Below are 15190 nucleotides of genomic sequence, written 5' to 3' on the forward strand. Positions count from 1 at the left end.
AGGCACCACTAAATATTATAATAGTTTTAGTTGATTGGTAACAGGTTAATAACCGCTAAAGTAATGGAAGATTTATATATATATATATATATATAGCAAATGGAAATATTACTGTATGCTCATTAGCATGTCTTAGACAAGTCTGCAACCCTGTCTTTCACCATTATCACCCAGCACACAGTGCTTCCACTGCAGCAAGGGATTCTGGGAAATTACATGCAAATGAGCACACAGTGCCACCCTTTGCTTCAAAACCATATAACATGGTGCCCTATAAGCTTATGCTTGCTGCATTGCACAGCTTTTGAGCACAGCCTGGGTTAAGATGCATAGCCAGTAAACCCACCCAGAGACAGCTGTTTCAACCTTAATGGGTCTCCTCAGTGTGGGGTTGGTTATACTGGCTTCGCAAAATGAAGCATGGGATAGGTTCCACCACACTAAGTATGTATGTCTGTCTGTCTGTCTGTCTGTCTGTCTGTCTGTCTGTGGGACCGAAACGTTGATTTTTTTGTTATACTGTATATAATAAATGTGCTATTTTTTTTAAGTCAAATGGAGTGCCGTTTGATTTTGTTTTAATCTTTGGCATTAATGTTCTCCTTGATAGGAGCGACTTGCGTCCGTGGCAAGATACCTGCAGTTATTGGGAGTGGTTTTTTTTTTGTTTTGTTTTACTTCAACTACCATGGCACGCAGAAAACCAGAAACCGCAGTATAAATGAGTATGGGGATCTCCAGTGAGGTTTAATCTGTAAGAAAGTTACCAGAAAACCACAACATATTCCTTTACATAAAGGAAGAGGCAAGTTGAAAAAGGAAACATTGGTTCTGCATATTGGTTACACCATATGCTTATATTCAGGGGCTCCTAACTTTATCAGCACACACGCTACATACCGAATACTGCTTCATTAAAGCAGAAATACTCCACCCCCCCCTTTTTTTTTACATTTTATTTTATGTTTTAACTTTTTTTCTTATTTTTTTATGTAAAGCATGTGACAATGTATAATTCTAAATTCTTACCTAAACTGGCAAACCTGTGGTGACCTGTTATAAATCTGTAACATTCCTGATTGTGTGCCTAACATAATGGCCGCCTTTTAGTTTCAATCAATCCTTCAGTCAGTGTAACTCAGCAGCTACAATGTATCCTGATATTAGTACGGTTACATAATCTATTGCTACAGTTTAAAGCTGAAACTGTTGGGAACATTGATAACAAATGATCACAAACAGGAACGTGTGGCAACGATCTTGCACTGCTGGGGAGGTGTGCTAAACCTGCTATATAGAAATCAAAGGATGCTTTATAACTCATTCAAAATGCCATTAAGAGTTGAATAAAAAAGTCAAAATAAAACAGTCACTATTATGTAATACTACAGAATGGATTTATTTAAAAAAAACAAAACATATAAGATGTAACATGTTTTGCTGCTTTAACCCTTTGGTAGAAGAAGAGACTGTAGCACAGTGTCACACTTATAGCAGAATATGCAGAAGCACAATCCAGAAAGCAAGACAGTCGCTCCACATGATTATACTGTGGGGACAAATGGCTGCATTGTCCAGAACAATGGTACAGTTGTAATTATCCCCTGCACGGGGATGTAAATATGAGCTGCTATTCAAATGTACCATTTACATTTCTAGCAGTGTTTCACTTTCCCTCCCCTTCAGTGGAAGAAGTCAGAGGAACTCACCAACAATAAACCTTTTCATGTTCTTTTTCTTCTTCTTTTTAATAGAGCAGCAAATACTCACAATGGTTTATTTGTACGCAGGAAGCGCGAGTCAGGCAACGGCAGATTGGGTCTGGATCTGATGCCAAACCTTTAACCCTTAAATCGTAACGCGACTGTTTCTAATATTTGGGTTGCTATCATAATAACCATAGTTGTGCATCCACATGGCAAGGCTCAGCCCCCACTACATAATGTAATATGTGGCAGGACAAAGCTGAACAGGATAACCTCTTAATTGCTGGAAAGGCCAGGCAGTTCTTCTGCTGGCAATGAAGAGGTTAATATGACCCACAGACAATGCACACTATATATTATTTTACATAAAAGAGGTAAGTGCCTAAGCTGCGCTTATAGTGCCAGCGACGGCGACACGACAGGTGACATCACCCGTCGCCATCGTCACAGGCGAAAGTTATATTTCGCTGGGCAGCGGTGTCGCGGGTTTCCGGCCATTTGATTGGTACGAGGACCGTCACATGAGGCAACAGCCCTTGAAAAATCAAATTTGCCGGCTACCAGTTTTCGCGACGGCGCCGTCACTCCATCACATTGTCGCCGTCGCGCTTACTATAAGCGCACAACGTCGCCGTCGCTATAAGCGCTGCCTAAGGGAGGTGGATTTGTAAATCTGCCACTGGCTTAATGTGTCATATTCCAGCAGTTGTACTTCTCATCACCTTCGGCAAATCACTGTATTTCTCTGTGCATCTGTCAACAAAGCCATACATTAGGGTCTCATTGTATCTGCGAAATTCTAGGTACACTCTCAGCGCTATATAAAAATTATATTATTATAATGAGAAAGTTGTGCATCGCAAGAACTGTATCATCGTTCACTGGCTCGCCAATAATGGTCCTGGTGGGCATGTTATCCTCCCAAGACATGTCAACAGCTGGTAGCAAATATCAGCTGAGGTAGGAAGCTCCAGGAGGTTGTGAATTATGGTCATGGAGATGCTCAGGGTCTGTTTGTTTTCCTTATAATGTAATTATTTTAACTTAAAACAGTCTCCCAGCGTAGGACTCTGTTAGCCCGATACTGGATGACCTCACTAATGCTGGAGAGATTTAATCTCAAAAAGTTTCCCTGTCTGCAACTTCCTTGCGAGTGAGTAAATGACAGGGACACTGGTGAAACCTACATGTATCAATGACAGTCGTCTCACTGGCAACCAGGTTGGTTCTTGGTAATTGCCCAATAAAATTAATTGTCCCCAGAACCAGCGGTGTCAGGGCAGCATCAAAAAACCCTCCACCCAGTTCTGTAAAAGAGTAACTATTTTTTGACAGGATTGCTGCTTTCTAGCACCTGACTGCTGCAACCGCCAAATGGGAGTAAAATAAGCAGGATCCGGATTTTAAAGCATTCAGACCTGTGGGCTGTTAACCCACAGCAACACTTAGCAGCCTAACACCCTGTGCTACTTTGCAGGCCCTCCGGTATTGAAAGTGTTAATTCTAAATGCCAGCTTCTTTCCCCTGTAATCTCATTATTATGATTGATCACAAAGCTGTAATTAGTGTTTCGGAGACCAGAGCCAACATCATCCGCTAACTCACAACTCATCAGCTGCCTTAAGTATCACACGTACCAGTTACTGTGCAGCAAGTTGGGCTGGCTCCAATATACACAGTGTGACAGCTGCAACTTGTCATTACAAGTGTAAACATCAACTTAGAAAACCTGGCAATGCAGATTTACTGTAAATAATTGAGCAGTGGGTATTTCCCAATAACTGTGTGAGTGAGTACCAGGGGAAGCTACAACTGATCTGTACTGATCAATGCACAGTAGGACTCTTTGCAACACAATCTCCTGCATGACACGTGTGGCTCCAGAGAAACAAGTGTGGGATGTATTAGCCACACACCGGGATTTTGGAGAACACAATCATTCTACCATGATGCTCGGAAAGCAAACATCTCAAATGCACCTTATTATGTGGGTCTGCAGCTTTAAATTGCAGGAAGGCCAAAAACAATAGGGCTTGTGCTACAGGGAACATTTCCACCCAAGGGCCTGCTAAAACGAATGTTTATTTTCATTTCAGAAGTAGCTGGGGTGGGATATAAAACAATCAATGCCTTTGAAGCACAGGCCTTGTAAAGTGAAACAAGAACAATAGGCGAATGGGCCCATGCTATGTTTGTTTACCTCCACAATAGGGAAGGACATGATTGTGAGTCTGGCCTTGTGTTCACTCGGGCTATTATTAGAAAAGGAAGAATCTACTGTACCTCCTCACTTGTATCAGGGCAGCTGGTCACATAAGCCCCAAATTGAAAGGACAACTTTAGCCAATGTTGTTTTTGTCAACTGTGATGGGCAAGCTGAAGCAGCAATCTTTGTTCTGGGTCTTTTTTTTGTAAATGTCCCGGTTTTTGGCCGTTCGTACAAGTGAGACCTTTGTCCCGGTTTGTGCAGGGGGAAAATATGGGCACCCTAAGTTATGGCCACCATGTAATAATAAAAGATTAGATTTTTTTTAACTAATGGATTGGGTTTGTTCTAAATTAGCTACATGGCACTACCTTCCCTCTTCCAATTTCTCTTATCCCGGAAAATGGAGCGCCTGCATGTGTAATAAGGCGAGATAAAAAGAAGTCAATCTTGCTACCTCATACACTGCAATGCAACCTTATAAAGGACATACCTTGTTAGAGATTACATGACATCTAACAAGCTGTAACTCCCACCTCCAAAATAAAAAAGGCCTCCTCATTCTGAGGGGGCACGTGATTTTGTAAAGAAAGATAAGCCCTCTACGGGGTCTGAACATGGCGGCTCTCTGCATACACAAGAGGCCTCTGACTCCGAACTTTAAGAAAACCTCCAACCTTCTACTAAATGAGATTTACTGAACCAATTTAATTATATAAAGTTACGTATTCAGTCGGAGCTCCAGCGGTCTCTTTCTGACATCCGATTGGAGATCTCCTCTCTTGGGAATGAATAGACAGACTGGAGAATACAAGGTCACTGTGGAAGTTGAACATCAACAACTACGTAACCAAGGAGAATGGTTATAAAACACTGTATTGGTGGTACAGTATCTTACATTTGTTGAAGAGTTTTTGGTAATATCGGCTCTGGTTTACATATTCGGTGGGATTGCCCTGAAATAGTCCCCCTTGTGGGATAAGATCTTTTCGTCTACTTGAAAAAAATGCGTGGACTTACAAATTCCTAGAGCCCCTTGGCGGCCCTGGGCACTGGCCTCTTATGTTTGTGCTGCCGCCCAGTCTGCTATTGCAGCGACCTGGAAGACGCCTGTCCCTCTGTCTATCTCTCAAGTATAATCACGTATTTCCAATGTTCTTTGAATGGAAAAGTTGACCGCTCTTCTTAAGAATTCAGTGAGAAGCTTTTAGAAGGCCTGGGATCTTGGGGGAGACTCGATTCTCTGTCCTTTCACTTTCATTAAATGAATTCATTTAGCCATTTCCTAATTGTGTTATAATTTGTCTTGGACTGACTTGTCCCTGATTCCGTCTGTTTTTACCTATTTTTCCTTGCTTTATTTTACGTCCATTTTTTTTCTTTACACGTTATCCTTCCTCCTCCCCGTCTACTCTGTATCCCTTCAATTTTTTTTATACCTTTAATACAATTTTATGTTTAAAGAAGAAAAAAAAACTAAAGGTAGTGTAACATATACAGCTTACTATATCTCAATACCATGATATACAATAAGTATTTTTCAGAAACAGCTGCATCTTGAAATGAAAGGTATTAAGGGATATGACCATACTTCAGCCTGATGTATACTGCGTCCCACAATGAGCAGCCACCTTTTCTTTCAACATTGTCCCTCATCCTTTCTTGAGAGTAAGCTCTTACGATCAGGTACTATCATTAACTCTCTGTATCTGTTTGTGCTTGTGTGTCCTTATTTGTATGTAATTGTTTATGTAATATACAAATCTCTGTGCCCCCCCCCCCCCATTGTACCGCCCGGCGGCATATGCTGGCGCTTTACAAATAAACGATAATAATATGTCCAGCAGGTTGAAACAGAGGCAGATTATTGGTCAATGGAAAGATCGGACTACTATTTCCTGGAAGAAACGTCTCATACCTTTGTTAAATTAAATAGACATAGCCCTGGCTGTATTTAAAAAACAATAAAAATAAAAGTATTGTACAGATCTTAAATTAGGAAACAGAACTGGTCTAGAACAGGGACGGCCAACTCCAGTTGTCAAGGGCCACCAACAGGTCAGGTTTTATGGATATTCCCGCTTCAGCACAGGTGGCTCAATCAGTGGCTCATTCTTTGACTGCTGAAGCGGAGTTATCCTGAAAACCTGACCTGTTGGGGGCCCTTGAGGAATGGAGTTGGCCGCCCCTGTTCTAGAGTGTATTAAGAAGCAATCACTTTGTTTGCTTGTACTAAAAGCCCTCTCTGAGATAGTCTAATGCAGGTAGCATAAATCCCTGCACACAAAGTTGATGTTTCCTGCGTAGATAAGCAAATACCGAAGCCAGCTCCTGGAGAAAGTGTGGACGGTTTGTCCAGGAGATTTCACAAGCTTGTTTGATCAAAGCAGAAATGCCATGAAATGAAAAAGTGGATCAGCTGTATGGTCAAAACGATTCCGTATTACATATTTATTGATGCATTGCCTGACCCTCTGGTAGTGAAATGGTTACAATGATATAAAGCGCTCATTAAATTCCCACCCCAGCAATGTATATTTTATTTGCTATCTAGGACTATAACGTACTGAGCACTGATATACATTCATTACGGCTTGTTTTGTCATTTGTTGTATGTTTAATACCTTTCCAGATTTAAGACTACGGGGGTTATTCATTAAACTGCAATAGTGCCAATCGGGGAACTATCGAACGAAAAAGTAAAGTGACTTTAATGGGAGTTTCCGTGCAACAGTGCCACGATTGGCACTATTGCAGATGAATGAATTATTGGCAACTGAATAGCTCCCAGATTGGCAATGTCGCAGTTTAATGAACAACCTCCGAAAAAGTCAAATTTTTTAAAAGTCATTTAGAACAGCTTGTAAAAAAAATGCTTGCTTGTCAATATTTCTCAAAAACACAACTTGGGGATTTTACAAATGAGATAAGAGAATCAGAGTGAACATGGAAAATTAAACGGCCACACTTTTAAATTCCAATCTGTACACACAGCTGGAATCCACAGCCTAAAGCAGCAAAACATGTGAAAGGTTATATAGTAAAAAAAAAAAAAAAAACCGTCCTGTGGTATTAGATAATACTTCCTGCAATTTTTTTATTAAGCTCTTAATACCATTTTTAATGAGTTTTAAAGCATCCTTTGATTTCTATAGCAGGTTTTAACCCACCTCCCAAGCAGTGCAAGATAATTGCAACACTGTCCTGTTTGGATCATTTGTTGCCAATATTCCCAGCAGTTTGAGCTGCAAACTGTAACAATAGATCATGTTACCGTAGTAATATAAGGATACCTTGTATGAGATGGCAGGTAAGTGGTTATAGTTACATAGTTACATAGAAGATGAGGTTGAAAAAAGACATATGTCTATCAAGTTCATCCTACAGACAGTCCTCGGTTATCCAACGGAATCCGTTCTGGAAGTAGCGTTGGATAGTGAAACCGCTGTAAAGTGAGTCCCATGTTAATCAGTGGCGTGAGCGTTGGATAACGCATTCCGGCATTGAAAAACGGCCCTTAGCATTGTAAAGCGTTGGATATGCCATTCGTTGTAACGTTGTAAAGTGACACGTTGGATAGCAAGGACTACCTGTATGCTACATTTAGATCACAAATACTTATCCTATAAAATGGATCTGAACACTTTATATTTCATTTGAACAAATATGTAATATGGTAAAACATTTATCCATAAATTAACATTATACATATAAGCCTGGTTCATATTACCTGATGGAAAGCCAACATCTGAGTGTCTGTTGACCAGGTCGAACGGCTGAACCGTGGTCCTCAAATTATTGCATCTACTGTAGAGAACCACAAAGTTCACTCATTCTGCTTGTTATTAGGGAGAAATATAATGTAGGAGTGATAGCGGAGGAATTTCTCTAACAAGCAGGTTGATCGGGTGCATGTCGCCTTGTGCACACAGACTCTGGACTACCCTCCTCCATCCTTTTATTCTGCGCTGTCACATTGTATCAAGCAGAAAAAAACAAATGAAACACTTTACTTAAATGCTATAACCTTAGATTTGATAGCAGGTACTTATCTCCAGTCTTCACAATGGGATGATCCAGCCCGTGGCAAAGAATCAATGGGATGATCCAGCCCGTGGCAAAGAATCAATGGGATGATCCAGCCCGTGGCAAAGAATCAATGGGATGATCCAGCGCAGCGGTGCGCAAACCTTTTGAGCTGCGGCCCCCTTCTTGGGAGCCGCAGCGTTCCCGTCCCCCCCTCTCCCAATGTCTCTGTGTCAAATGACATCGCAGGTCATGTCACGTCACATGACCCCGCGGCATCATTTGATGCCGCGTTGCCATGCGCCGAAGACCCGGCTGGCAGCAGGTAAGTGAGTTATAGAGACCTCATGCCAACCCTGGCATTTAATTTAAATGTCGTGGGGAAGAGCACGGGGCCTCTGTAACCACCGTTGCCCCCCCCCCCCCTAGAAATTCTCACGCCCCCTGGGGGGTGCGCCACCCAGTTTGCGCACCGCTGATCCAGCCCATGGCAAAGAAACAATAGATGATCAAGCCTGTGGCAAAGAATCAATGGGATTATCCAGCCCATGGGCAAAGTGCAAAGTGTCTGACCTCAGACACATGAATTTAGTGCAAGATTTGTACAATAATTTCCTGTTTGGGATCATTTGTTGCAAATGTTCCCAGCAATTTGAGCTGCAAACTGTAACAATAGATAATGTTACCTTAGTAATGTAAGAAAACACTGTAGCTGCTGAGTTACACTGACTGAAGCAGCCATTATGTTGGGCACAAAATCAGGATTTCGACAGATGTATAACAGGTGCACCAACTGATTGCCAGCTTAGGTAAGGATGTAGAATTATACATTGTCACATCCATTACACATAAAAATTATAAAAGTTAAAAAACAAAGACAGAAACTAGTATTGGCGCTTAAAAAACATTGTTTCCAGTGAACCATGACGGGTTTTGTTCCCCCAATCTCACTTTGAGATAACTGTAGTATTAGATGAAAATGCCAAGTGTCAGGTGGTCACTAGGAATATTTATTAGCATTTTCTGTTGTGATTTCCTGTTTATCTTTGTGCAGCTAAATCTGACTGCTGGTTCTGTCACTGCAGCTGGCAAATGCGATAAGAAACATTATTTGGAGGGAGATGCTGCACTCTCCTGCCCCCAGGACCAGGAATGTGCTTGCTCTTATTGCTGGGAACTTTGTCCCAAAGCCCTGTGCAGTTGCATGTGTCCCAGGTCCGAGGAAGAGGAGGAGAGAGAGAGAGGTTAATGACAAAGCCAGTGAGAAATTGACTTGCATAGGAAAAATAAACAAATGATGTAAACAGGAGCTTAGTATACTTGATTGATCGAAAACTCTAGCTCAGGGGTGGCCAACTTCAGTCCTCAAGCGCCACCAATAGGTCAGGTGTTCAGAATATCCCTGCTTCAGCACAGGTGACTCAATCAGTGCTGAAGCAGGGATAGCCTGAACCCCTGACCTGTTGGTGGCCCTTGAGGATGGGAGTTGGCCACCCCTGCTCCAGATTCAGTCTTTGGGTTCCTACGCTGTCCAATCCAGGGGGAAAAACCGGTATAACAACCGGAAAACACAGAACCATAATGACTTCCTGAGCACAAATATGAATATCCATTCAAGTCCTGGATCAAAATAAGCGCCAAAGGTAATCGTTGATCTAACAAAGGAGACGTAAGGGTCGGTTGATTGAACGTTAATTTAGACACACACTTATTTTACTACATATTTTCAGGAATTAAATTAATTATTGCATTTCATGAGTGATTGAATAAAGATGTGTTTTGAAGGAGATTTGGGGAAAAGGTTATGAAGTATAAATATGATACGCACACAATCATTTTATATACATACAGCATATTCATTTTCAGGCGGGGGCTGATACTCCTGGTTGTAAATGATAAAGTAGTAGGGCTTACGCCAGGGGTGGGCAACTCCAGTTCTCACGGGTCACCAACAGGTTAGGTCTTCAGGATATCGCTGCTTCAGCACAGGTGGCTCAATCTGTGGCTCATACTGAGCCACAGATTGAGCCACCTGTGCTGAAGATGGGAAATCCTGAAAACCTGACCTGCTGGTGACCCTTGAGGACTGGAGTTGCCCACCCCTGGCGTACGCCCTACTACTGTCGTACATCAACGACCACCTAACACAGAAATCTTCAGGAAAACGGGTTACAAATGGATGGAAAAATCCATGTCGGGTTTGGTAATATTAATGGGCAAAAATGGAAATTAAATGGTGCAGCAAACTCTTGGCCCATCTGTCAACTGAAGGCTGAACTGCGGATACATTCCCGATAGCTGATCCTCGCAGCAAGAAGCTTGTCCAATACACAGAGCTATAAATCAGACTCATACTGGTGCAAACTGTTCTGGGGTGGGGGCGGCCCTCTGGGATTATGTGACTACGCTGCAGTGGGTAAAATACTTGACATAATTATAAAATTGGGAGTTTCTGCTGTATTTATTGAGTTATTTATGTGGCAATATCGCTACAGAAATGCACGTAAAATGTCTTTTGCTTACCTCAGGCATTCACAATTGTGGATTTCCAAAGCCCGCCATCTTTTTTTATTACAAGGCTGGAAACCAGGGCGTCTGTGGAGCTGAACCGCGCTGATGTCAGCCATGGGACCGCCTTGGTTACCAAGATACTTACAAATGAAGGTAGTGCCAGAACATCCTGGTGTTTAAATCCCCCGTGTCACGCGTGGCCGGGTGACGCGTGATGCAGGAGATTTCAACCACCATTTTGTTTCCCCTGAATGGGACAGAAAATAGTCTGTTTCATCCGGGGATCCCCTGGTTCTCATCCTTTTTAAAAAAAAATTGGGGTAAAATAATTGTACATTGCTTTAGAGCTGGGGTGGCCAACCCCAGTCCTCAAAGGCCACCAAACCCACCTTAGCAAACCTAACACCCTCTACAATTCAATATGCCGTTTTGTCCTCCAATGCCACTACAACACACATCACTGTGAAATGCTCATATAACTAGGTTGGTCATCACTGGAGTCTAGACGCAAAGTTCATCTTTCCTTTATTGCCTTCAAATACTTTCTGGGCAAGATACTAGTCTACCTGAACAAGCTCCTCACCTCTACCACATGCAGCACTTATCACCTGAGATCTGACTCCAAAAGACTGTTCATGGTCCCAAGGTTCAGCAAAGTATCCGGCCGCTCCTCCTTCTCTTACCGTGCACCCCAAAACTGGAACAACCTACCGGAGACTCTGACAGCCTCCACCAATCTAAGTTCTTTCAAAACTAAGGCCGCGTTTATAGTGCTGGCGACGGCGACGCAACCGTTGACGTCACCCGTCGCCACCCGCGAAAGTTATAATTTAACTTTCAGCGATGTCGCTAGCGACGGGGTCATTGATTGGTTCAGAGACAGTCACATGTGGCGACAGTCTCTGAAAAATCACATTTCCCGTCTTCCAAATTTTTGGTCACGACGTCGCTCCATCGCCCGTCGCGCTTACTATAAGCACAGCCTAAGGCTGTCTCACATTTTAACTGTAACTGTTACATACGCCTATAATATATATTATCTTTAACTGTGCATGCAATGTCTTGTATATAACGTTAGATACCCTAATGTAACTATGTATTGTAACCATGTACAGTATTATTTGTCTTAACTCTATGCCCAGGACATACTAGAAAACGAGAGGTAACTCTCAATGTATTACTTCCTGGTAACACATTTTATAAATAAATAAACAGGTCAGGTATTAGGAATATCCCTGCTTCAGCACGGGTAGCTCAATCAGTGGCTCAGTCTGCAGAGATATCATGAAAACGAGACCTGTTGGTGCCCTTGAGGACTGGAGTTGGCTACTCCAGCTTTAGGGAATAATTGCAGAGCTTTAGAATGCGTTTTTAGGCATTTTTTTTTAAATGAATGTATATGTTATATATATGTAATTTGCCTCCACCATCAAAAAAAATTGATTTATACAGTATATAGCAGGGACACAGAATCTTATCGCCCAGATATGCACCATGAGCAGAGATAGGAGAAAACTTCATGCACGGCACAAACCTGGCAAATTGGGACCCAAAAAGTCTCCAATATATCTGAAAGTTTGTCAGGGACTAGCAGCTGCTTACTTAAAGAGCTAGATATCAACGTTTGCAAGCAACGGCTGCTGAATATTGGTCAATACTGACGCAGTTTGGCAAATGTCACTAATATTCTCTAAGCACGCAGTTTTAACCAGGCCAATGCACAAACATTGCAGATTCCCACATTTCTGTCAAACATCGTGGGAATCGGGACAGATTCGCAGATATATACATACATACTAACATACATACATACATACATACATACATACATACATAGACTAGTAGTGCCCTCTTGAGCAAGCCTCTGGGCGCACAAAGCATTGTTGCAGATTATGATGACAATGAGTATTGTGTATAGAGACCGCGATCTGATGCCCTTAAATACGCTCTACCCATTTATGCCTAAAAACATATGTTCTATAGTGAAAATTCCTTCCCCACCATCACATGACATTCACACAATAGCAGTCAGTGGCCAGAGCTGCCTGTGGTACACTGCTCTGCAGACCTATCCAGCACTGAAGAGGTTAAACATGGATCGCTTTCCACTGAGTCATAAGAAGTAAGCTGCAAAAACAGCTAATAATGCTAAAAATGAGACAAAGGGAAACCTCAGCTTTCAAGACATTCACCCTGTTCCATAAACAGGAGGTGCAACTCTGTAACAATCACAGTAGGGGAGATCTTACAGTATACAGATCGCAGTATACAGTAGGGGAGATCTTACAGTACTTGCATATATCCAATACAGTAGCAAAGATCTTACAACAGTAATTTTACACAGTCCATCTATCAAATGTATTACAGTACGGAACTTTACACAAGACGTCCATGTATATGACAGCAGAATTTTTTTTTTTATATATATATATATATATATATATATATATATATATCATTCCTCCCATATAATATACACGTGTGTGTATATATACATATATATATTACACACACATACACGTGTATATTATCTGTTAGGAATTATGCTCAGAACTTCAACTTTATACTGTACATGACACATTACATATGATATTGCCATACAAAATGTGTGTGTATGTCATTAGAAGAATATCTTCAGTACAATAATCCCATATCTCTAACATATGATATTACAGTACAGAGCTATATGACACATTGCAGCTGGCACATCACAGTACAATACCTTTATATTTCTCCATCTGCTTAGTAGAGACGTGTAGTAATATCCCTTTCTTTCTCTGGCTCCCAGATCCTGGAGAGAAATCCCACAAGGTGTGAAACCAGTTCCCCAGTAATGTAGCTGTATCTCCCAGAAGGTGTGAAACCAGTTCCACAGTATCTCTCAGCACAGGCTGTGTTCTTGTTCAATCTGCATATGTGTATGTGTGTATATGTGTGTGTGTGTGTGTGTGTGTGTGTGTGTCTGTCTGTGTCTTCCTCTTACAGGGCCCCTCCCCGTTAAGTCACAAACACACACACACACACACACAGCTTGGGAAAGGAAAGTTCTGCACTGCCCCTGTGCCCCTGTGCCCCTAGCAAACAGCAGCGCCTGAAAGGGAAGATTAGCTGCTGTTAGAGGATGTGATGGAATTTTGACTGTGGCTGCACAGGAATTAGCAGTCCCCATGCACCAATTAAAGGCTCATTTTTTAGTGGAGATGGGAAAGCGGGGGCTCTGATAACTTTCTCCAGCTAATGTTACCTCCTTTGCCACCAGAAGAGGTGATTATTACTTGTGGCAAGGGAGGGATATTTATATGCCTCTAATGATAGTTTGGTAAAACATCAGATAACTATCTCTCAGATTTAGGGCTATATACCCCTCAGAGATATGGGGGCTATACCCTTCAGAGATAAGGGGGATATAACCCTCGGAGATAAGGGGGCTATACCCCTCAGAGATAAGGACTCTATACCCCACAGAGATAAGGACTCTATACCCTTCAGAGATAAGGGCTCAATAACTCTCAGAAATAAGGGCTCTATATCCCACAGAAATAAGGGCTCTATACCCCACAGAGATAAGGAGGCTATACACCTCAGAGATAAGGGTCTATACCACTCAGCTAAGGGGGCAATACACCCCTCAGAGATAAGGGCTCTATACCCCTCAGAGATAAGGTGGCTATACCCCTCAGAGATAAGGTGGCTATACCCCTCAGAGATAATGGCTCTATGAGGGTTATGTAAAAAAAATGGTTCATTTACTAAAGTTTCCTCTTTACAAAACTGGGGCAAAATCAGCACAAATCAAAGATTTATCAAAGGGAAACCACTTTCAATTGGATTCATTCCCTGCTAGTAATGTGCTGCTGCTTTTTGCTCTGGGGTTGCCCCAATATTGCAGCTAAAAGACCATAGCAAAAAAAGTCTCCCGCCTGCAAAAATGGAGCGTCAAAAACTGCACCAGTTATATCCATGCCACAAAGAATCCTTTTTGCTCAATTTTTTAATTCATTGCAGTAGAACACCCGTATAACATATCCCCCTAATCATTATTCAGAGAGGCATGCTCATTTTCACAGGTGGGGTTTTATTCAATTCACAAGCTATCCTCCTGTCGACTAACGTCTGTGGAAAGAAAGAGAACTCCCTGGGACATATTATGCTTTTTTTAAATATATATAGGTTTGAATCAGGGGGTCTTTGGAGCTGAATCACGTTTATGTTAGCTCCGGGGACCCCTTGATTCCCAAGATATTTACCTCTGTAGGGGGTGCTGGTACGTCTCTGGTGCTTGAATAGGAAGCAGCAAGGGATTATCTCATGGCTTCCTATTGTCCCACATGACGCAGGACATTTCAGCTGCCATATTGATAGCCCAGACTAATCCTGTCTGGGCTGCTACCGGCACCCTTCTGAGGTAATTATCTCCGGAAGCAGGGGTCCCCGGAGCTGAAATGAACGGGGGTCTGCTCCGGAAAGCCCCTGCTTCTTATATATATATATATATATATATATTTAAAACCCACATGTAACCCTCCTTACCCAGCTCTAATGGAGGTTACATCGCATAGATAAGGGGTGCGCAAAGCTTCCTTCATGCGCCCCCCCTGTCTCCTCTCCCCTCCGGACCATACCCTCCCCCCCTGCACGGGTCCAGTATCAAATGAAGTCGTGGGGTCACGTGACGTCACCCTGTGGTGTCATTTGATGCTGGGTTGCCATGGAGACGCGCCACTGGAAGACAAGGTAAGCA

At 42.3% G+C, this 15190-nt stretch overlaps 1 protein-coding gene across 5 annotated transcripts in view; it reads right to left on the reverse strand.

Moving 5' to 3' along the window:
- The window catches only part of AFAP1L2 (actin filament associated protein 1 like 2), a 113545-nt gene extending 100015 nt beyond the window's left edge, over positions 1-13530 (reverse strand). For all 5 annotated transcript variants that reach the window (XM_075611965.1, XM_075611968.1, XM_075611967.1 and 2 more), the window contains exon 1: positions 13172-13530. In XM_075611965.1, the coding sequence (XP_075468080.1) occupies positions 13172-13187 (16 nt within the window). In that variant the 5' untranslated portion in view covers positions 13188-13530. The remainder of the gene's footprint in view (positions 1-13171) is intronic.
- Between the last annotated feature and the right edge of the window lie 1660 nt (positions 13531-15190).

This window comes from Ascaphus truei, chromosome 8 (genome assembly GCF_040206685.1).
Source record: "Ascaphus truei isolate aAscTru1 chromosome 8, aAscTru1.hap1, whole genome shotgun sequence".
Taxonomy (NCBI): domain Eukaryota; kingdom Metazoa; phylum Chordata; class Amphibia; order Anura; family Ascaphidae; genus Ascaphus; species Ascaphus truei.